This window comes from Zalophus californianus, chromosome 5 (genome assembly GCF_009762305.2).
Source record: "Zalophus californianus isolate mZalCal1 chromosome 5, mZalCal1.pri.v2, whole genome shotgun sequence".
Lineage (NCBI taxonomy): Eukaryota > Metazoa > Chordata > Mammalia > Carnivora > Otariidae > Zalophus > Zalophus californianus.
The window spans coordinates 128786607-128810914 of NC_045599.1; the positions used below are offsets into that span (position 1 = coordinate 128786607).

At 45.7% G+C, this 24308-nt stretch overlaps 1 protein-coding gene and 1 pseudogene across 2 annotated transcripts in view; both read left to right on the forward strand.

The window, feature by feature from the left end:
• MTMR12 (myotubularin related protein 12) overlaps positions 1-24308 on the forward strand; it is a 68615-nt gene that overhangs the window by 40260 nt on the left and 4047 nt on the right. For both annotated transcript variants that reach the window (XM_027605860.2, XM_027605861.2), the window contains exons 8-15: positions 3711-3786; positions 12039-12145; positions 13129-13253; positions 14877-14955; positions 16420-16490; positions 18576-18748; positions 21237-21404; positions 22356-22517. In XM_027605860.2, the coding sequence (XP_027461661.1) occupies positions 3711-3786; positions 12039-12145; positions 13129-13253; positions 14877-14955; positions 16420-16490; positions 18576-18748; positions 21237-21404; positions 22356-22517 (961 nt within the window). The remainder of the gene's footprint in view (positions 1-3710; positions 3787-12038; positions 12146-13128; positions 13254-14876; positions 14956-16419; positions 16491-18575; positions 18749-21236; positions 21405-22355; positions 22518-24308) is intronic.
• Positions 6014-8786, forward strand: LOC113929163 (annotated as a pseudogene).

The following is a 24308-nucleotide window of genomic DNA, read 5'->3' on the forward strand; positions in this document are numbered from 1 at the left end:
TGTGCTTTGTTTCTCACCTGGACCACTGTGGTGCTGCCTACATGGTCTCCACCACCCACTCTGGTCCCCCAGCATCCATTCTCTGTATCTACAAGGCCTTTCATGGTTTGACTCCTGCCTGACTCCCCCCTCTACCTTCCTCTGACCATACTGACCCCCTACCATAGGCCTTGCCTGGGTGGTCTCCTGTCTGGGATGCTCCTTTTGCTTTTTAGCAGCACAAGGGTAGTTTCCATCTTACTTGTCAGATCTTAGCTCAGGTGTTACTTTAGTAGGGAGCCTGCCCAAGACTAGGTCAGGTCTCAGTGAGAGCTTTCTTTGTGCTCATGCCTCTCCTCACAGCACTTCCTATGATTGTGAGTTTATTTTTATCTGTGTCACCATTTGGAAATGTTTGTTTCTGCAACCTGTCAACTCTGGAGAATCAAGGACCCTTTTTTTTTTTTCATCATTATATCCTCAGTACCAAGTATAGTGCCTGGTTTTTTGGTTTGGTTTTTTTTTTTTTTTTTTTTAATTTTATTTATTTATTTGACAGCACAAGTAGGCAGAGTGGCAGGCGGTGGGGGGGGGTTGGGGGGCGGTGGAGAGGGAGAAGCAGGCTCTCCGCCGAGCAGGGAGCCGGACCCGGGGCTCGATCCCAAGACCCCAGGATCATGACCTGAGCTGAAGGCAGTCACTTAGCCGACTGAGCCACCCAGGCGCCCCTAGTTCCTGGTTTTAAGAGGCATCAAGAAATAGGAACCAGAATGAGTAAAGTAATGAAAGCCCTTCCTCCAGTGCTTAGCGGGCACTCCAGTCAGTTTGGATAATAGGAAACTGAGCGTCTACTTCATCTTCTCCCCAGGTCAGAGCTGGCTATTCCAGTACCTGTCTTCCCTCTCCTGAAAAGCCTTTTTTCTGCCATCCTGCCTCCCTGTCAAGGTATCAGAAGGTCCATTACCCTATGGGCGTGTGTCACACAGGCCTGTGAACTGATGCTGCCCCAGGAAGACATTGCTGGCCTGCTGTTGTCCCTCTGAGGGTTTCCTCACCCTAACGAAGGCCTAGCCTTTATTATTCCTTCAATAATAAAGTCGTCCTGTAGTTGGAAAGGCCGTTGACTTTGTGTTTGGAAGCTCATCCTGATGAGTAGAATGACTGCTCTCCAAGGAGGGAGGGTTAGCTGTTTGTGGACATTGGGAGCCTCACAGCAGAGAGCCTGTGGAACCTCCTAGTAGTTTGCTGGGACAAGAGAGGACATCTCAGACTCCTCTCACTGGTGCAGAGCTGTCCATCTCTGTGCAGCCTCCTTTCTGGAGCCAATTCATGCTGCATATGCTAATACACTTGGTTCTGACATTTTCCCCCCTTTGATGGAAGATTCTTTATAAGAGAAAATTAACTCGCTAACCAACATGGTAAAAAATTCAACCTCACTAGTACTAGAAGGGGAAGACATGCAAATCTTTAAAAAACCTTGTGGCCCCAGCTCTGCAGAATGAGCTGAGACTCAGGGCTAACCCAAACCCGCAGGTAGCTCTCCTGTGAAGGCAGAGAAACTGTGGTCTGTTGGTGTGTTGCTGGCACAGCGCTACTTCCACGGTCATCCAGGGATTAACATGCAGATTCTGATTCAGTGGGTCCGAGGTTGAGCTGGAGAAATGTGCTGTCCAAGTGATGCTGCTGCATACTTGGAGTAGCAGGATCTTCTAGAACAACAGCTGTCATCCTCCTTGTACACTGGGGAGCTCTTGAGCTTCGGATTTTTTTCTTCAAGCTTCTGATATACTTAATAGTTCTGTGGGGGGAGCCTGGACGTAGGGAGGTTTTTAATCTTCCCGTGTGATTTTAATGGGCAGCCTGAGTTCATTGATATGTGAAGAGATTTTTTGGGGAGGGTTTGTTTGTTTACGTCAGTGATAACACCTGAAGAAGGGATACCTTACCACCGATGCATTAAAACAATTTTGATGGTTTGAAGTATCTTGTCCTTGACCAGTGTTTTTCAAACCTGGTCCTACGTTAAAATATAATGAGAGGTTTTTTTCTTTTTAATTACCTTTAAGATTTTTTTTAATGGAAAATTTCAAGCAGTATAAAAGAGACTATGATAGATTCCCTTTTACCCATCAGCCCCCCTTCAACAATTATTAACTCATGCCTAATCCTATTTTCTCTGTGCTTCCCTTGGATTATTTGGAAATAAATTCCAGACCTCATCACATTTCATTCATGAATTTTTCGGTATACATCTCTAACAATTAAGAACTCTTTTTATAAATATAACCATAAAACCATTATCATGCCAATGAATCATGGAACCCTACATCAAAAACTAATGATGTAATATATGGTGATTAACATAACAATAAAAAATAAAAAAAACCATTATCACGCTTTTCAAATTTAGCATTAAAATCCTCAGTCAGTATCATTCAGTAACATAAGTCAGTGTTCAAAAATTTCCCCATTGTTTTTATAAATTTTTAGAACAATTTTTCATCTTTTTATCCATTTTATCATTAATGAAGACTCAGTGATATTGATTATCTTGCAATTGATTGATAGGTTTCTCAAGTCTCTTAATCTGTAGAGCTTCCCACCATTTGTTTTCTTGCAATTTATTTGAAGAAACCAGGCTATTTTCTGATTGTTGCCTATAATCTGGATTTTGCTGGTGTTTAAAATGGTGCTCCATTCCCTAGGGATTTATTAGATCTAGGGACTTGATCACATTCAAATTCCAACCTGTTCAACTTAGAAAGTCCATCTGTCCCATCACCTGATACTTACAGGACTGACTTCAAACATGCAGCATGCATACAGGTACCATCCATTATTTTCCATTGTAGTTCTTACACCATAGACACCTTCTTACTTCCCTTGAGGCTTTATATCAAGCTCTTTGAGTGAAAGGGTTTTCCAGCTCCACAGTGATTCAACTTAGCAGGTTTCTTATTAATAGAAACCTGCATTTGCTAACTAGAGGAAGAGGTGGTGTCTCTGTATATCTCTTGATCTTTGCAACTCTGAAAACCTAACTTTCCCACTTCCTACCACTTAACAGGTCATTTTTAGAACCTAAATTTTCTCATACAGAAACTGAAGCCATACTGGTTGGGTTCAGGTCATAGCTCTACTAATGCTTACTAGCTGTATAATCTGTGAAGGGCCTTAGTGGTGCTCAGTTTCTCTAGCTGTGAAATGGAATAATAGTACATACCTCATAGAGTTGTCAGGGTAAAATGAGTAATTGTATTAAGGAATTTAAGTCTGGCCTACAGGAAGCAGTTAAATGTTTCTTGTCAGAATGCTTGATAAAATGTCTAGGCAGCAGTCATTGTAATTACTGGTTTTTATATTAGCTGACTGAAAACATGGGTGCTTAATTGCCCCTATGTGATGAGAAAGAGCACTCCCAATTTTGAAATTCATATACTTGTAGGTATCATATATTCCAGTTCCCTCATTTCATGGATGAGGAAACAGACCCAGAGAAGTGGGGTAGCTTACTTAGGGTCACACAGAATCAGAGGAAGAGCTAGGATTTGAACCGAGAGTCCCGGCTGATTTGGCTGGAGATAGTTCGTCTGCACTGGTTCTTCTTAAGAGGGAAATAAGGTTCGTGTCCTTACTACTGTGTTTTGCTTCCTCACTTCATTAAAGTTGAGCCTTCATATTTAGTGACTTACTCCAGTACTAAAACTGATGACATCTCTTTCTTCTAGATTGCCAGCATACTTTGTTGTCCCCACCCCTCTTCCTGAAGAGGACGTGCGATGCTTTCAGGGTCGTGGCATACCAGTGAGTACATCTGGAAACCCTAATAGCCATGGGTTGCTCATCAGCCCATTCTGGCAGATTATTCTATTTAAAGCCCTTGGCTTTGGTCCTCCGTCCAAAAGGGATCCAGAAATATCTCAGGGGCTCACTAAAAGAGTCTCTCAGACATGAGGCTCCCTGGGACAGCTCTGAAGTTTTCACAGATGCAGTAGAGTTTTTAGCAGAAACATCGTAGAGATTGAAGAGGATTACAGATCTGCCTAGTGTTGAAAGCCAGCCTGATTTTGCACCTGAAATCATTTTGAGGCTGAGTCCCCCGCTCGAAGGGTAGTAGGGTTTAAGATTCTTTTTGGCCCCACTATTAATTTTTGAGTGCGTGTGGCCATTTTTTCTCCCAGAGACAACATGGAGAGTTTACTTAGTTTTCACAGAATAGACTGGGATGGGAGCCATATTTAATGTGTTACTAATCAAAGAAAGCAAGGCTTTGGCAGTTACTCCAGTTTCTAATTGGTGGTTGGGAGTTGCCAAGCCTTCAGGGAATTTAGTAAGGAATGAGAATTACAAATAAATGCTGTACTGTGCCCATGGCTTGTTCACGAAAAAGGTCACTCCTGGATGGGAGGCAAGATGTTTAATAAGGGTCACATGTAGGTCCCATTGTAGGCAGGGCAGGTAATGAGCTTGGCCCTTGCAGTGAACCAGAGACCATCCACCTGAGTTAAGGGGGAGGCTGCTTTTCTCTGCCAGCCGGTTTGTGCCATGTGGAATATGGGCCTGGTCTTGCCAGATATCCTGATTTCTCAGGAGAAGCCAGAGATAGGGATTTTTATGTGAGTTGTGACTTTCCCCAATTTCTAAATGTATGCAGTTGATTCAGATGTTTAAAAAACAGGTCTTTGGGCTAGAGTTGGCTCATGTCCCATTAGTTTGTAACCTTTGCTTGAGAGCAGAGGTTCTTATACTTTCTGATCTCAACACTCTATACTCTAAAAGGTTATTGAGAATTTCAAAGACTTTTTTTATGTGGATTATATTGTTTGATATTTGCCATATGGAGAAACAAAAAATTTTAGTTTATTTTAGCAATAAGCTTACCACGTTAGTGTAAATAGCATATTTTTGTGAAAAATAGCTATTGTTCAAAACAAAAACATAGAATAGCAGTGTTGTACATTTTTAAAAATGAAGACCACTGGATTCTTAAATCTACCTCTTTGATTCGGTCTGTTGTATGTTAGGGTTTGGTTGAAGTACGGGAAGAAAATCCATCCTCACACAGATCCATATTTGGGAAAGGGAGGAATAGTTATTCACCTTTTCCGATAATTCAGAATATTATTCTTTGATGGTGCACCAAAAAAAATGAGAAGTGGTGGTTTCATCAAGGTTAATTGCAATAAGGAATCTGAAAACCTAATCAATGAATTTTTCATTCTTTGCTAAATTAAAATCCATGGGGGTCTGTCTTGTACTTGGAATAGATCTTAAAACATGCATGATTTTTTTTTTTAAAGATTTTATTTACTTATTTGACAGACAGCGAGAGAGGGAACACGAGCAGGGGGAGTGGGAGAGGGAGAAGCAGGCTTCCCGCTGAGCAGGGAGCCTGATGCGGGGCTCGATCCCAGAACCCTGAGATCATGACCTAAGCCGAAGGCAGATGCTTAACGACTGAGCCACCCAGGTGCCCCAAAACATGCATGATTTTATGACCTTTCATAGTGGTCTTTTGGAAAGTGTTGGTTCACGGGGTTATATTAGTATGTTTCCTTATATAAAAATCACACTCATTAACATCACCCTTGTCTCATCAGAAAAATCTGTATGTTTTGGGAAGCTGTCTAGGTAGAGGCAGAGATTAGTTTTCCGCAGTTCTAATTTTTGCATGAAACTTCAATTTTTATCATTTACAACAATTTGTCAGTTGTTTTCCTTGAAGTGATAGGGTCACTTCATTTTTTGTTTTGTTTTGAGGATGAACACCTGCCACATACCAAAGTCTGAACACCCAGTGTTTGACTCTCACTCATTCTTTGAATTCCATGAAGAGAGCAGCTAGTGTAGCAGCACTCAAGACATGCAGTGTATTTCAGTGCTTATTTCCCACTCCATCACGTCAATTATAAAGCTTGTTAATATTAAATATCAATCTGTAATGGCCAAGATTAATAAAACTAGTAATTTTTCGTCTGCATTAAGGACATTCTCAAGTAGAACAATTTCTTTTTTCTGCGAGCATGTGGCTATGAAGAATACAGTGGTGACCAGTGCCATCTGGGAGCGGTGCCTTGAGTGGTCCAAAGGCACCCGCACTTTTACCCACCAGGGCTTTGGCACCGTCCGTGCAGATGTCAGCACGGTGAAGAGGACAAGTTAACTCTTAGTATTATTCTCAGGCCACCTGAAAGGGTCTTGGGGAACCCCCCCATCTATAGACTACATTTTGAGAATCACTGTTTTCAAACAATGAAAATGAGGGTCTTCATTCTTTAACCTTTCAGAGATGGATTGAGGAAAAGAGGGTGAGCTCTGTGGGAAGAAATAAAGATGAATGGTCTACACATGTGCGAGTGGGCTGCCTTTCCATCCAGCGTTGAAATTTGGATACTGTGTTCTAGCTAGGCCTTGAGGCAGAGAAGTAGAAAATATTCTGATGAGATCTGAGTGGGGAGCCAGCAACATAACTTCTTGGTAGAAACAGTTAGGAAGGTGTTCTCACTTTTTTTAGATCTGTCCTGAAAGTTGTTAGTGGAATTTCCATGAATGGACAACATTAAAATATTACACAAGATGGAATTGACACATTTACCCAGGGAACACAGAGCTCTCCATACCCATAACATAAAATTTACCACTAGTGGCATTTATTGTATTTACAATGTTGTGCAACCATTACCACTTTCCAGTTCCAGAACATTTCCATATCTCCATGCCTTTTTTTTACCCTGACTTTTCAGCTAGTGTGTTTATTCTTGCCTTTACTTATTTTCAGTGAAGACCTGCATCATTTGTAGGTTCAGTCATATCCTTACGGCCATTCTAGCGACCTTGGCCTCCTCTACCCTCTGCTGTTCTCCAGCCCCTGAGTATTGATCTTTTTTGGCTGTGCGGCTAGTGAACATTGCTAAAGATTATTCAAACCAAACAGCAGAGTGCTACTGAATGGGTTATGGAAAAGCCATATGTCACCTTGCCTCAGTTGGGCCTTTCTTCTGCTCAGCAATCTGTTGTTTAACTCCTTTTGGATCCTGTATCATTCTTTCCTAGGGCTGGTATAAGCCATTTTTTCATTCTCTTTAAGTTTGTAATTCCATTCTTAATTTTTACACCAAGAGACAATATTTCCCCTACTTCTGTGGGATTGTGGACAACCCTCGACAAGACCTCCCTCGGCTTTCCCCTTCACCTCCTGTTTTTCTCTGTGCTCTTGTTTCCTTCTCCTGAATCTAAACAGCTGCCTGGCTCTTGATCTCATCTGCCCTTGCTTTGTCAGGAGCCTGCTTCCATCAGCCTTCCCCCCTCCCCGTGGATCTTTCCTGGTGTTCCGCTCTACCTGAAGGCACACTCAAGCCTCCCCTGACCTGAAGAAGCCCCTCGTTAAGAGTTAAGCTACTGTCTTGTTCTCCCTCCCAGTACTGACAAACATCTTTAAAGACTCTGTACTAATTTTCCTTCCTTGACTCTCTCATTTCTTCTTGCACTGTGACTTTTACCCCCTACTCTGCGACGGACCCTCCAGAAGTAGTCAGCGGGCCTTGTGCATCCCCTTTGCCCATACCAGCACTGCCCACCCCCCACCCAGTACCAGCACTCCCCCATACCAGCACTGCAGGTTTGACACTGATTAGGGTCTTGACCTTTTTTGTGTCTAAATTCTTGTCTTGCTTTGGACACACTGTGCTTTCTGGGCCCTCTGACCTCTTTAATAGTTTCTTCCTTCTTAACGCTGCTTTCTAGCATCCAGTTGCAGATGTTCCCCTAAAGTTCTGTCTTGGGCTCTGTTAAGAAAGATAACCTTAAGGGCCAACATGGCCGCGGCCGCCGCGGGGCAGCCGGGGGGAATCCACCTGCATTGGCACCCTTGTTGGCCGGGCGGCCGCAGGGCCCAGAGCACCGGAGACCAGGGTTGGGGCGGCACCGTGCGGCGGCCATGGGGTCACGTTAGAGCATCCCCCGGCGGCTGTGCCGAGGGCCCGGAGCGGCCAGCGGAGCAGGGGGGCCAGAGGGAGGGAGGAAACCTTCCTGCGAGTGCGAGCCAACCGGCAGACCCAACTGAATGCTCGAATTGGGAAAATGAAATGGAGGAAGCAAGATGAAGGGCAGAGGGAAGGCTCCTGCATGGCCGAGGATGATGCCGTGGACATCGAGCATGAAAACAGCAACCACTTTGAGGAGTATGAGTGGTGCAGGCAGAAGCAGATACGGGCCATCACTCTCCTGGAAGGTGGTTTCTGAGGCTCTGGCTTCGTCATGTGCAGTGGCAAAGAGAATCCGGACAGCGACGCTGACCTGGATGTGGATGGGGATGACACTCTGGAGTATGGGAAGCCGCAATACACGGAGGCTGACGTCATCCCCTGCACAGGCAAGGAGCCTGGTAAAGCCAAGGAGAGAGAGGCAGTCCTAAATGGCGGCCCTCCCAGCACACGCATCACGCCTGAGTTTTCTAAATGGGCCAATGACGAGATGCCATCTACCAGCAGCGGGGAGAGTAGCAAGCAGGAGGCCATGCAGAAGACCTTCAAGAATAGTGACATCGAGAAAATCACGAAGATTCAGCTGTGACCACATTTGAGTTCCTGAAGGCTCGGATCAGGGAACTTGAACGGCAGCTATCCCATGGGGACCGTTACAGATGCCTCATCTGTATGGATTCCTCCTCGATGCCCCTAACGTCCATCCAGTGTTGGCATATGCACTGCGAGGAGTGCTGGGTGCAGACCCTGGGTGCCAAGAAGCTCTGCCCTCAGTGCAACGCCATCACGGCGCCCGGAGACCTGCGGAGAATCTACTTGTGAGCTAGCCACCCCTGGTGGGCTGCGCCTCGAGCAGCCTCACCTGCCTGCCTCTGTGAGGTGACCCTCCCCCTTGTACATACTTGCACACAGGTTCCCTGTGTACATACATGCGCGCGCGCACACACATATACACACACAGGACTCTGGAGCCAGAGTGGAGGCTGAGGCCCAGGCCCTGCCTGCTGGCTGCCACCAAGACTGGGGACCATACCTGTTCCAGGTTCTGTCCCCAGGGTGGGGCAAGGAGGTGGAGGTGGGGGGGAGTAGTGGGGCAAGGCTCCTGAGATCCAGCCCCCAGACTGACAGACGGACAGACAGACATGCAAACACCAGACTGAAGCATATGTAATATAGGCTGTGTATGTTTACAATGTTGTGTGTAAATGGGACAACTCCTCACCCTCCACTCCATCCCCTCCCCTTTGGTTGTAAGATTTTCTTCTTTTTTTAAGAACACCTGGAAGCAGTGCCCCCTTCAGGGGTGGCTGGGGGCTCGGCCCATCCACCTCTCAGGGTGCCTGCCTCTCTCTCTCCCATGGTATCCCTTTTCCTCTCCCATGTGCTTGCTGTTCAGTGGTGTATATTTCTTCCCCCAGACATGGGCCACATGCCCCAAGGGACACGATCCTCTCCTTCGTCTTGGCTCCTGGGGCTCTTTATAAGGAGTTGGGGGAGGGGGGAGACACAGGAAATGGGAACCGAGCTAAAGCAGGGGCTGAGATTGGGGCTGGATGAGTGTGCTCCTGGCTGTCCAGCCTTCTGTCAAGAGCCATTCCTGGGATTAGAACTGCTGTTCCCAGGGAAAGTGGTCTCCCGCACCCCTCCCACATGGGCCCCGTGGTGTGATGCTGTCTGTATATTCTATACAAAGGTACTTGTCCTTTCCCTTTGTAAACTACATTTGACATGGGTTAAACCAATATAAACAACAACAAAAAAGATAACCTTAAGCTGTATCAAATAATGAATAATTTTTCCTCTCCCTTTTAAAAGTTAAACAGGATTAACGAGCAGTGATTCTTGTCTGTTGTCAAGACATTTATACTAAGACACCAGACAGAAATTATACATATCACAATAAGAGAAAACCAGCTTTTTGTTAATTTCCAATGAGAAGTCTGTCTTTGACCAAGAATTTTGCTTGTTTTTTATTTATTTTTTCAAATAGAGAACAGTAAGGGAAATTGCCTCAGATGAGATGAGACAGGTATGGTTGTGCCCTCAAAAGAAAATGAGTTATTAATGGCTGAATATCAACAAGAGCCAACCCCTTCTGCCCCAGGAGAAGAGAGAAAAAGGATAAAGGACACATAATTTCTTAGAACCTGTCATCTAGGGGCGCCTGGGTGGCTCAGTCGTTAGGCATCTGCCTTTGGCTCAGGTCGTGATCCCACGGTCCTGGGATCAAGCCCCTCATCGGGCTCCCTGCCCAGCGGGAAGCCTGCTTCTCCCTCTCACCCTCCCCCTGCTTGTGTTCCCCTCTCTCACTGTCTCTCTATGTCAGGTAAATAAAATCTTTAGGAAAAAAAAAAAGAACCTGTCACCTAGTCATAGCTAAGAGTTCCTGTCCCCTTTTGTACGAGTGAGCTGCACCCAGCTAGGGGGACAGGATTGCTTGGGCATTCAAAATGCCGCCACCCTTGGCAGAAGGATAGAAACTGTGTGCTGGTTTCTGTATGTTGCTTAGCATGACATTGGGAAAGGGAGGGGGAGGACAGTAAAGGGCCCTTTGATTTGTCTTGGTGTCCTAACACTTCCAACCTCATTTTGAATCTTAAAGAGTCCAAGTACGGCTTGGCCCTGAGAAGGGGAGTCATTGCTTTTTGGCATTTCCTGAAACAGTTCTGTGTTCTTCTGCCCTCACTACCTGGGTGGGCTCTCGTCTCTTCCATGTCTGGTGGCAGCCAGCTGCCATGTCCACAACCCCAGTCCGGGCTTCCCCTCCTAAACTTGTAACCCTCATCTAATGTGTCTTCTGGATATCTGTACACAGGTCCTAATATACCCAGCACTGATTCTGTTCTCTTCCCCTGAAACCCCCAAACCAATTGTGCGTCCTGGCTTTCTAAGTGGAGTGCAGAGTAGCACCTGGACTGTGTGCTGATCTTGAACTTTGTGGCCCCGGCGTCTGCTGCTAGCATGGCCAGTATATGGTTTATACCATTCATTGCAGATGAGAAGCAAAAAGGTACCATCTCCATGTAGCAGAATTATAAAAGGCATCATCTTCCTCTAGGTTTACCTTTGAGCTAAGGCTGAGGACGCGGTCAGCAGAGCAGTGGCCGGCCTCTGGCCATTCTCAACTCTTAACCAGGCCTTTATGGGGCTCAAGGTCCACAACTGTACTCACCTGCCCCAACCAGCCTTGCCCTCTCCTCCATACCGGGCTCTTCTGGCAGATTACTTTGTCCCAAGATCAGTTCTCATTTCCTTTCGTTCCTGCAAAACGGAGCAAACAAAGTTCCCACGGCAGCCAGAAAAGTGCCTGAACCTGTCACGGTTGTTCATATGATTTCTTCTTGTCTCGCCTTCCCTTTGTTGTTCCTTGAAATTCTCTTCTTTCGTTTACCACATTCTACTTTTTACTATGTTTATAAGTGTACTTCCCTTTTGAGAGTGTAAACTCCTTGAAGGTAGACCCATATCTTAGCCCTCTTCACGTTGTCTTTACATACTGCACTGCTTTGCATGTACAGGTCTTCTGCGTTGAATGGCCAGCTTCCCTTCTTTCTAGTGTGAACTTTCTCTGGTAACAGGAGCTGCCCCCTGCATGCCATCTGGCCTTTCGTCAGAACTTAGAGTGCAGCTCGAGGAGGTTATTTGGTCTCTCCAAGCCTCAGTTTCTTGCTGTTGATGGGGTTAGGGATCTTACTGTCTCCGAGCGTGACTGTGAGTATCAAATGGGTTAATTGACGTAAGATGCCTGACCGAGTAAGCTGCGCTCTTGTGAGATCTGTGCTGATAACGGTGGTGACACCATCGTCTCGGCTCCCAGCACTAAAGGCAAGTCAAAAGGTATACATTAGACCATAAGCAAGGCTCCGTGTGACTATCTAGACCTGGTTTGTTTTGTTTTAAGACTAAATCGGTGTTTTTCACTTACGTAACTACTCTCTGGCTTAACAAAGGTGAATACATCCAGCCATTTCTTACTAAAGTGAAACACTTCCCTGTATGAATTTAAATGCTAAGCTTACCTGTCTCCTGGATTGTGTATGTTATATCTGAAAAATCTTTTTTCCCCCTTTGCAGATATGGTGTTGGTCCTGCCATAATGGATGTGCCCTTTTGAAAATGTCAGCACTGCCCAAAGAACAGGATGATGGCCTTTTACAAATCCAAAAGAGCTTCTTGGATGGGTCAGTACTGTTCTACATTTTGTTATTGGTTAGTTCAGTTCTTGTTTTCCCAGATGCAGGGGAACAGTTCTTAATAGTATGTTCACTCCTGTTTACCTGCTGACAGCTGCTTAGTGCTTGGGAATACCACATAGAGTGATCGGTTTTTGTTTGTTTTTAAGATCTTATTTATTTATTTGAGAGAGAGTGAGCGAGCACAAGTGGGAGAGGGGCAGAGGGAGAGGGAGAAGCAGACTCCCCACTGAGCAGGGAGCCCAATGCGGGGCTCAATTCCGGGGCTCCAGGATCATGACCTGAGCCTAAGGCAGGGACCTAATGGGCTGAGCCACCCAGGTTCCCCTAGAGTGATTGTTTTTAATCACTTTGAAAGGAGGGGCAGGTGGCTGGCTCAGTTGGTAGAGGATGCCCCTCCTGATCTCGGGGTCGTGAGTTCGAGCTCCACACTGGGAGTAGAGATTACTGAAAAAAATAAACTTAAAAAAGTAACTTTGAAAGGAGTCAGTATAACATAATCATAGAAAATGTCAACTGCATTGTTTTTAGAGATGCATGCCTGAGTATTTAGGGGGAAGTGGCACGATGGCTCTGGGTTCGACAGTGGTCAAATCCAGGTCGTGGCCTATGTCACTGTCCTTTAACGAATGTTTGAAATTTTTCAAAATGTGGAAAAAAAAAAACCCCAAAGTGTGGATGAATTAAAAACAGAAAAGAAGACAGCTTTGAAGTTACACTGCCTTGGATTCAAATCATGGCTCTGTCAGTTTACAATCTTCATACTTTTGGGCTGGGAGGTGCCCCACGCACTTGCATTCCCACCTCTGCTGACCAGGGACAGCAGTCCTGTGGTAGTTACTTTATTGGCAGGGATTAAACGGGAAGATCCTACACACACAGATCTGGGCACATAGTAAGTGCTCAGGGCAAATAAGCTATTTCTAATTCACATCTGTTCTTCTAATCTCACGTTACTTTTTGATACCTAGAATTTACAAGACCATCCACAGGCCACCCTATGAAATTGTTAAAACCGAAGACCTGTCCAGCAACTTCCTGTCGCTTCAGGACATCCAGACTGCATACTCTAAATTTAAACAGCTCTTCCTGATAGGTGAGAAGAATGCTGAGTAAAAACTTCCTGTCACATGGGGAAAGACATGCCACGTGGATCAGGTGAAAGTTGGTGCCTTTTCCCTGGGCTCCGTTTGCACCAGAGGCTCGTGGCCATGAGGGTTGATGTGGAGCAGAAGGGCGGGCTGGTGGCCAAGGGGCCGTGTCATTGCCACGTCTGCCCCCCATTTTTCTCCAGGCTTTTGCCCCACTGCCCCTTCTCATGGCCGTGAATACAGGCCCACCCCTCCTCTTCTCTCCATCCCCAGCACCCCGGTTGCCCAGAGGGGAACACTGGGGCTTCTCCCTTTAAAAGTTGTGGGACTGTGCAATGCCAGTATTCACTGGCTCTCTCACGGTGATTTATAAAACAAATGGTCTGTTTTTGTTGGTCACTTGTTGAATGGACCTCCCTGCCCACGCCCCAAGTGGAAATCTCTTTTTTCCTTTCAGATTAAGCAGAAATGGAAAGTAGGAAATGAAATATGCACATCCCAGCCTCCCCCACTTCCCTGCCTAGGCTGCCCACTATGAACAATTTAGGACTTGAATCCAGTTTGACCAGCTCAGTTATCTATTCTCCTCGTTCTTCAGTGAGTCTGTATTACCATCTGAGATTGGTCACATTTACATGTAGTTTTTTCTAACGTGGACTTTTTAGCCTAACTAATTCCAGCTAATTTAGGATTCATTCATTCAGCTGATGTTTATGGAGTTTTCATTAAATGCACTGACTATGGAGGCATTTGAGATAAAGATGAATATGACACCCAGGGACACAGCAGTGTCCGCCTCTAAGGAGAACACACTATGTTGTGTGTTATAAAATAGGTTTATAAAAAGCAGGGACCTGGTGGAGAGTGATACATTGCACTAGTTTATTTTTTGTTTTTTTTTGTTTTTTTTGCAGATCTTAAATTTTGGGTATTCTACACGTTCAGAGAAACCTCTCTAGTAACAAACAATAGAAATGATCCCTGAACGTATAGTTTTCACTTCACTATTTGTTGCAGGATTGTGATTCTACACTTCCGTTCTCATCTTCCAGGACTCGCAGAATTGTCTGCCTTGTCACTGATTTGAGTTTGCAACTTTGACATGTCTTAGATGTCTATGAAACGCAGGGTTCCCTGTATCAAGGTGGGTGGGGGGGATGGTGTAGGAGTGAGCAAGGAAAATGTGTTTGTGTATTTAGGATTCCAACAGAAGCCAAATCTCCCCCTTTGGGCTGCCTGGCATCAGGATGTATCCTGTTGCATTTTTCGCTACTAGGAACAGTATAGCCTGGGTCCTGACCATTTCTGCCTAAAACATGTTACTCTCCTTGTTGAGTTTAAAGGTGGACTGTGACTTTATATACATACTGTGGGGCACTTTTTATTTGAGCAATAAAAATCTAAAAAATCCATTTCTGACTGCTACCCCCTTCCAGGGGCTTACAGTTCAAACACCGTTTCAGCTGAAGCCTGGAAATGTCCTCTGCTTAAAAGCAGAGATCTGTGCTTGGAGTCTGCAGTCCAGGTCCAGGACTGACTGAACAGCATGCTTGAGTAGCACAGCTTTTTGGTGGCAGATGTGGAAGAGAACAGTGACCTGACTTCTTACTCTTTTTTTCTTTTTTCAGATAATAGTACTGAATTTTGGGACACAGATATAAAATGGTTTTCTCTGTTGGAAAGCAGCAGCTGGCTTGACATAATCAGGTATTTCAAGCCATTCTTTTGCTCATGAATTTTATAGTTCTCCAATTCAAAGTAGTAAAGCAAATTGACAAATAATTTAACTGTTATATTTCACAGTTAACTGTTCTTTAGATCACATGTTTCTTCAGGGCTTAGCTGGATTTTACGTGTTATGTATTCTGTGCACATTTGATCTGAATTTATAGATATGCTACCTGCTCAGAAGGAGATCTCTGTAGGCTCTAGACTAGGCATTGAAAGACTGCAGAAAAGGGGGCATGGCAACCCAAGATCCTAACTGAGGCAGCGGTGCTGGCCTCCAAGCAGGAACCAAGATTGCGAAGGGGAGGGATGCTGACTTTTTACTGAATACCTTTTTGAACTCTGTGTCTCGTTTGTATATAACCTACTTAAAAATTATGGCGGGGCGTGATCCCAGGACCCTGGGATCGTAACCTGAGCTAAAGGCAGACGCTTAACCAACTAAGCCACCCAGGTGCCCCCCCTTTTTTTCATAACTTTATGATTAATCTCAACTAGTCATTTTGGGTTTTGGAATTAGGTTGAGAGCCCCGGAGAAAGAATTACATTCCCTTCCCTACTTCATATATTGAATAGCTCCTCTCTGTTGCTGCTAAGTAAAGGAGAGGGCAAAGGGGGAGGCACAGAACAGAAATGATGATCAGGGGTGCGAGAATAGCTCCGGTGGCCCTAGGATTCTTTTGAGAAAAGAGAAGAATTCTTCCCTTGACGTGGCACGGCATCTCTCTCAGTTCTGCCGGTGAGGTTTGTGGCACAGAGCCTCAGCCCTCCAAACACTTATTAACAAATACATTTTGAAGAGCCTGCCACGTGTCCCACAGTTTGAATGTACAATTGCAAACAGTGATAAATGTCAAACAGAAAAGAACCATTTGTTATGTGGGGTGGGCAGAGAACAAAGGAAGAGTCAGCCAAGGGAGGCACCCCTGCAGGCAGGGAATAGCATTGTGAAGCCCCTAGTTATAAGTAGAGAACAGTCGAAGCTGTAAAAGGAAGAGTGTGTACAGAGACAGACAAAAGGGATTTCTGGGCATATTGGATCTTGTCAGCCCCACTGACACATTTGGCAAGTGACCTTGAATTAAATGATGTGGGCGTGCGGCACAGTTTCTGACGTGGGCATTGGTGGGTCTTACTAGGACTCGCAGGCCAGACTCAGGCATGAATTCTCAATAAGAGTTTGTAGCTTAGAACTCACCTAGGAACATCTGAACATCAGTTTTGGGATTCCCTTCTGAAATTTTTCAGTTTCTAATTGGCAAATGAGTGTGTTGCAGTATCTGAATAGTGTAAATGGCAGTTGCTTCTTTTCTGGAGGATTTCAAGTGGAAAAACAAATGAGATCGTCTCCCTTAGTCTTCAGTTTTCTGTCTCTAAACTTCTCATCGTTTTGATGCCAACCTCAGGAACTAACGCCCCTTTTCTTGTCTCTTTCCAATTTAGACGTTGCCTGAAAAAAGCAATAGAGATTACAGAATGTCTAGAAGCACAAAACATGAACGTTCTTCTTTTAGGTAATATATTTAAAGCACAGGAGTGGTTTTCATTTTCCTTCAGTCGAGATTCAGTTTCTGTATACACAGCTTCAAGGCATTGGAATTGTCTTATAAAAGGAGTGAGCTAGTGTAAAAATCCTTCCCGTTCTTTTCTACTCTGACCTTGGAATCCTTTGCATTTGCGATCAGTGTTACAGTTTAAAAATAAATCCTTCGTTTAGAACTTGACAGACCTATTTGCAGCCCAAGAAGGAATTGTTTGGTATCTTCACCAAAGGTCACGTTTCCAGTGCTTTGGATTTTGTTTTATATTAACTCAACTTGGTTAAAGTTAAAACCTTTTGATAATTCCTTTTATATAAAAGAAACCCGTGGATGGTTTAATTGTTATTTTTATACCTTTGCGTTTGACAACCTTGTGCGGTTGCCATAGAAACTTTGTGTGTCCTGATTTCCTTTTCCTCAGTGGGCTTAACTTGCTATTCTTGCCAACAGGACATACACATACAGAACGTGTAAAAACAGGTGTAAACTGCTTTTTTTTAAAGGTTGCTGAAATTGATTAGATCTCAGCTAAAATATTATGTTTGCTATTTAGAATATTTTAAACTTTTTATAGACCTGTACCTCCAATTCAGTAGATCATCTCATGCTTTCATACCCTGAGGCTTTTACCATTGCTCTCATGCACTCCATGATTGCTGAAATTTAGCCTCTGTGGGCAGGCTGGAAAATGTGTCTGCCTGGGGCTTCTGTACCACCTGATATTGGCTCAGTGACTTCAATTTGAATACATTTATTGAGCACCTGCCATGTGCAGAGCTGTATACTTCTGCCTTCTAGAAGTTTACAGCCTAATGAGAGAGTTGACCCGAGCATGTTATTGAAAGAGACCTTACCACCAGTGGCAGAACAGAGTACTGACTAACTGGTACAAAGGAGGAGGGATAGATTGGGGTCTGAGAGATGGAAGTAAGGGCCAGACGGCACAGAGTCGCATAAAACGAAATCTGCATCTTTGGCTGAGGTGTGAGAAGTCACTTGCTCCCCGATGGACCACTGAGTTGTCTCCTTTGAAATCTCCTTTTCGAGCCCCTCTTCCTGTTACCCACACATATACTATTAATATCCTTCAGACGCAAGAAGGAAGATTCCCTTAAAAATGAAACTCACCGTGACAGGGTCAGAATGAGAATTTTCTACCTACTGAGAATTCATTCTCAAGTTTCTCTAACTGCACCGCTACTAGCACCGTCCTCCCCACGGGCATTTTTAAATAGCAGCTTGGTTGCACTTCTTTTTGTAAAGGGGAAACCACGGGGATATAGACCCTCCCTTTTAGGATCTCAAAACTCTAAGGCAAATATATGGATGGTGATGTATGCTTTTATTAGCTGTGAGTCCTGAATGCTAAACAAGCGTGTGCACTGAATTTTCATTGTACAGGTTTTGTACGGTGCGTACCGGGGGTGGGCGCGTGGAAGTAGCCCGAGGGGAGTTTCTCCTCCAGGCTAGGCAGAGGGAAGCAGGCACCTCTGTGCTCTCAGACAGAAACAGAAAGCGCTGTGGAGCTGGGAATAAGGGGGTCCAGAGAGATTACACTTCCTCCAAAGCAGAGGGAGTGTAGGAAAGGAGCTCCGAGGTGAGTCTGAGAAGCAGCGGAGCCTGGGAACAGTGGGTCCAGTGAGGACTTTTGCTTTGACACAGCAACTGGAAGAGGTTTGAAGTGGTCTGTGAAACCCTGCAGGCCACCATCTTGTGTATGGTTCTGTCCTCGTTGTGTGGCACGCCGGGATGCCCACATGCTGACAGTGGACTCGGCATGCCACGTTTTATTCATTCAGTAAGCAAATCCATGCTTAGGGCCAGAGTATGCAGGAACCTGTACGAGACTAGCCAGAAGCTGTTTGTCCCTCGGTCTGAAAACACTACCTTGTTTCCCATTGGCATCTTTGGCTTCAGAGAAGTCGGGCTTGACTGTCAGCAAGCCGACTCTGGTTTGGGGAACCCTGTTATTAACTGTGCAAGTGCAAGTGCTCTGGGTGGCTTTAAATAACTTCACACTCTCCTGCCTCTTTGTACTGGCTCTGGGGCCCCTCCCAGAGGAGAATGCTTCCGACCTCTGCTGCCTCCTTTCCTCTCTGGTGCAAGTGATGATGGACCCCCACTGCAGAACCAGGGTTGGTTTCCAGAGCCTCGTCCAAAAGGAGTGGATCATGGGCGGGCACTGTTTCCTGGATCGCTGCAACCACCTCCGTCAGAGCGACAAAGAGGAGGTGAGTGTCCTCATCACAGAAGTGCCCGATCTCTTAATACCTGTCTTCAGATGGAGTGTTACTGCTTGCGAAGTGCATGCCGATGGGCTTGTTAGGAAGGCTGTGTTCACTTCACCGTTTGATGACTCTGAATGCTTTAAACGGTATCGAAACCCTTCCCCAAGGAAAGGGATGTTAGTGTGTTCAGATCCTTCTCTTCTAAATTGTGTATACTAAGGGTGGCTGTTTATTTTCTGATGGGAATAACATTGATTTGTAAAACTTAAAAAATTAATTCAGAGAGACTCCTACAATTTCTGTTAAGTTAATCTTTGCAAAAAAAAAGAATATCCAATATACAAATTACTTACAGAAAATACATAATAACACATAAATCTTTTCAGAATAAAGCATGGAGTTATGTTAATGCCATCCATTACCAGGACCTTATCAGCAGTATATGTCCGCTGTGTACACCTCTTCTGCTCCTGGCCATGTGAATTGCCCCACGCATGGACCCTGAACTCAAGTGTAGGCGAGTTAGCATTGTAGTTTAGTTAGCCCCCCAAGTTGCGGCGTACTTGTCTCAGCTGCAGCTGTGCAAACTACTTTGACTACATTATTAATGATTGTGGAAAGTAAATGAAAACAGGTGAACTTTCTTTAGTTAAGTCACCTGCGAAGTTCCCGTATTCTAGGAGCAGGACTCATGGCTCTTCTTACTCCAGATAATAAATGTGGCTGTGTCTGGTGGGGAGCAGCTTTATGGAATTAACAGAAATTGTAGGAGTCTCTCTGGATTCCTGGAAGACCCCAGCTTCTCTAGCTAGGCTTGAGGTTTCTTTCAGGCCTGGTCTCTGCTCATCTGTGTCCATTCATTAAGCTGAATGGAAATCGCCATTTTCAGTCTTGGAATGGACTTTGCCTTTCTGAGGACTTTGCAAGGTTAATGGGACTCAAATAACATGATGGGCAGAGAGAGCTGATACTTTGTGGGGAAGAGTATGTTTTGGATATCTTGAGAAAGTGAGGACTGACAGGTACTGTGGGGGGTGGCGGGAATAAGTTCAAGAGCAGATCCAGTCTGATCTGCTTTCACCCAGCCTTTGGAGAAGTCAACCAAACTTTCTGAACCCATTTTCCTGCCTCTACAATAAGGTTCAGATATTTTCCATTCTATTTAAATGATACATTGAGCAGAAAATGAGGTGTGAAAGTTGCTACATAGGGGCACCTGGGTGGCTCAATTAAGCGACTGCCTTTGGCTTGGGTCATGATCCCCCATTGGGCTGCCTGCTCAGCGGGGAGCCTGCTGCTCCCCCTGCTTGTGCTCTCTTTTAAGAAAAAAGATGCTATGTAAACATTTCTTAACATCTCAACATCAACAGATTGGTTTTTCTTTTTTCTTCTATTATGTGACTACTTTTATTTCATTTCTTGAAGTTTTTAAATTTTATTTTTAAAAATTTTTAATTATTTTTATTAAAGATTTATTTATTTGGGGTTGGGGGCAGAGGGAAAAGGAGTATCCCAAGCAGACTCCACACCAAACAGGGAGCCCAACATGGGGCTTGATCCCACGACCCTGAGATCGGGATGTGAGCCGAGACTAAGAGTCGGTTGCTTAACCGACTGAGCCACCCAGGTGCCCCAATTTCTTAAATTTTCAAAATTATATTTTTATACTTGAGTTTAGTTGACACCATATTGGAGTTTTAAAGGAAAACGGGGTGGTCTGTTTTGTGATATAATGAATGCAGCCCTGCATTTGGTTCAAGAATTGGGTTCCCAACTCCTGTCTCTCTTCTGAGCTGCATGGGGTGTGGGCAGCCTCCGTAAGGGGGAGGCCGTGACATGGCTTGTCTTCCCCGGGCAGGGTCACCAGCTCAGAAGGACAAATACTTTGTGAATGACAAAGCACCCTGGAAACCTCTCTCTGCTTTTAAAGGGCTTGCCCCTAGGTAGCTAATAAAGGAGGCTATCAGTTAAAAAAATCTGTGCACTTGTGCAAAAAGCTTAGAAACTCACCTTTGCTGCTTCTGCCTTCTTTCCTGTCGTCTTTCTCTTCTTCACCGTCATTGTGGGGGCGGAAGCAGGAATATTGACAAAATTCAAAATATTGAGTACAAGTGAGAAGAATGGAACTCTTTTTGGAGGGGAGGTAATAATTTCTCTTAATTGGGGTTCGAAGTGTTCCCTGTCATCAAAATCAGTTGCAGATGCTCATCTGTCAATGCTTGATCAGTAATGAGATTTTACATATTTCATCTTTGAAATGTCTTTTACACAGATCAGTACTGCCAAATACTGATAGCAATCTACAGGCATGTGACTTCAGTTGAGGATGTTCATTGCTTGGAATGGGATGGAGTCTACTGTTGTTTCCCAGAGAATGTAGTGCCCAGAAGTGGTTATTCCACAGCTGTTGAGATGGCCACCCCTGAACTCGGGACAGCTGGCCTTGGCCTTTCAGTGCCTGCTCAGTAACATGTATCTTGTTTTCGCATAGGTTCCTGTGTTCCTGCTTTTCTTAGATTGCGTCTGGCAGCTGGTGCACCAGCATCCCCCAGCATTTGATTTCACAGAGACTTACCTGACTGTTTTGTCAGATAGTCTGTACCTACCTATTTTCAGCACCTTCTTCTTCAATTCGCCTCATCAAAAAGATATTAACATGGTAAGAGTCCCTCTTAGGAACCTGTGCATTAAAGAAGCCCTGACTCACAAGTAGATTGCAATAGTTTTGATGTAAAGAATCTTTGTGTAACACTACACTGGGCCCTGTTTTGAGTGCTTTCTGGGTATTGATAATTCTCACAGCACCCTGTGAATTTATTCTTAGCCTGAGATGCTGAGGCACTGAGAGGATGAGTAATTGGCCCAAGGCCACACAGTAAATACTGGAGCTGGGAGAGCAAGTGTTGGAGCTGAGGAATTAATAAGCAAAATTAAAAGTTGTTCTTTGTAAAGACGGTCAGCCTTCTCTTCCATTTACCTGATGCCTGGAGTTACTCTAAATAAAATGGAGATGAGGCAGAGCAGGGAGGCTAGGTTTTTACTTTCCATCTTAAAATCCTTTAGTCTCCCTTGAGGCCTCGCTCCTGGGAGTTTTTACTTTCTAACCATGCCGAATGCCTTTGGCCGGCTTTTCTGCTGGCCTCCCGGTTTGCCTGAGCTGGCTCTTTGGGAGTGGTTTTAGCAAATTCCTCAGTGAAGTGGGGGCACAGAACGTGGCCTTCTAGTCACACAGCCCCAGCTCCAGAGCCCAGCCCATCGCTCACCAACTTCAAGAGCTCAGGCAGTTCACCTCAGTTTTCTTAGCCTCAGTTTCCTCAAATATAAAATGTGAGAAATAGTGACCTCACAAGGGTTATGGTGAAAGTGCCCATCAGTGGGTGGCACGTGGGCCACTGGAAAATAAGGTGACCTTCTTCCCTCTCTCCCTTCCCACCCAAAGCCTTAAGTGAACAACCACTGACAGCCGCAGCCTTTAAAAAGGAGGACCCCATGAGTGGTAGGTCTCCGGGCAAGGCAGGAGCGCCCTTCCTGGTGCGTGTCTCTCAGCATTGTGTGCTTGCTCTCTCCAGCCCTCCCTGGGAGCCGTCGTGACCTGTGCTTGTTTTGGCAGGGTAGGGAAAGCCAGGATACACAAAGCAAGCCTTTGAATCTGCTCACCGTGTGGGATTGGTCCGTACAGTTTGAATCTAAAGCCCAGATGTTGCTCAAAAACCCTCTTTATGTGGAAAAGCCAAAACTGGACAAAGGCCAGCGGAAAGGAACGCATTTGAAAGTAAGATGACCACATGTCTAACCCCCTTCATCTGCCCAGAGATCCCCATGTATGTAAGGAGGAAGGTTACATCCTGTAACTACATTCTGTAAACAGCTTGCGGAGTCCAGGTTTGTGGTGGGCGAACTGTCAGGGCCCGTGAGACTCGCTTGCTGTCAACACATCAGCCTTTGCCTGAGTGTGGTTAGGGCAGAAGGAGCATTACTTGTGGGTTTTGCTCTGTCTGTACCGGTTCATGTCTTCAGTAGCAAGACCTTTCTTCGTTGAGCTGTGTCTACAGTCTCTTCTGTTAAGGGCCACACAGTCTCCAGCCCAGCTCCCGCTCTCTCCCAATGGAGCGCGGCTGTGTCCCGGTATTTACAAAAATAGGCACTGGGCCTGATCGGCCATGGGCTGTCCTTTGCTCACCTGTGCTATAAACCAAAACTGTCAGATTATTTGGATATCCCTTCAGATATTTGTTACTCATTGTACTAGTTATTAAAACCCCCAAGTTCCCTAGATGATCAGTGATTTCCATGCCATCTCCTAACTCTGCTCCTGGCCTGGAATTTCCCCCCATCAGACCCCACAAAGGGGAAAGCAGCAGTGATGAATCCCAGATCAGTGTGTGTGTCTGCCTTCTCCACTGCCCTTCTTCTGATCCCACCTGCCGTCCAGGGAGCCTGGCCAGTCCTGGTGCGGGAGGTGCTCCGTTCTGAAGAGGCTTGGGGGCCCGGTGAGCCGCAGCCCGCTCTTGCAGAAGATACCAGCTGCTGAACAACCTCGAACTGTCGCTTTCCTCTTTCAAGGGTCGTCAGGGCCGGGGTGGATGTTTCCCCTCCCAGCTTAGTCTCTTTCCTGCCCACTGGACCAGAACTGCCCTGAGCTCTGGAACAGCTCAGCCAGAGGTCCGTTTCTCCTCAGGGTGCTGTGCCCCCTGGTGGCTGCATGCACACTTCTCACCTGTTCAGGATCTCAGAAGTGCCCCGGGCTCGAGGGGGCAAGGGACCTCAGAGACAGCGAGGCCTGATTCCGTATGTCGCATGGGAGGAAACTGAGGTTCCCCCCTTGCAAGCCTGGATTTCATTTCTGTGACCAGATCCAGTTTTTCTCAGTGTCCCTTCTCCTTGTAATCAGGAGCAGATGGCCGAGGCTCTAGGAGCTGACTGGTGCAGCAGGTTTGAGCCAAAGAGTTGGGAGAATCTCAGATTGTATCAGCTGAAGTGGAGTTGGGGCTGGGGTGACGAGGAACTTTGAAGCCTTTGTGTTAGGATATCATGTGTTGGGCTTCGAGCCCCTTGTTGAGTGGGCAGATGGCCTTGGAAAAGTTCTGTAGAAACGAAAGAGGCTGTGGCTGAGCAGCATGAAGCACTGCTTTTGCATTGCCATCTGAGGCGGCGGGCCCCGCTCACGCATGTGATCCCAACCTCAGCCTTGACCAGGCATGCCACTCCAACCCACCGTTCACTTAGGGGTTGAGAGGAGGGGCTTCCAAGACAAATGGAGTTCTGTTAAGAGCCCAGTCTTCTCGAGCCAGACTGTATGTGAAACCACCTTTAGCACTTTATAGCTGGGGTCTTTGTGTATTAACCTCTGTGCCTTGGTTTCCTCATTTGTAAAACGGGGCAGGAATAGTGACTCAGAGAATTGGCCAATGTCGATGCACGTAAAGTACCGAGCACAGAACCCGGCAGGCGGCAAACACTCAGCGACTGTTCGCTTCCACCCGCACGCCGCCGGCCCCCCCAGGCTGGACTGAGTCACCTTGACCCCTGGGGAGGAGAGAGGCCCGGCTGCTGACTCCTGGCC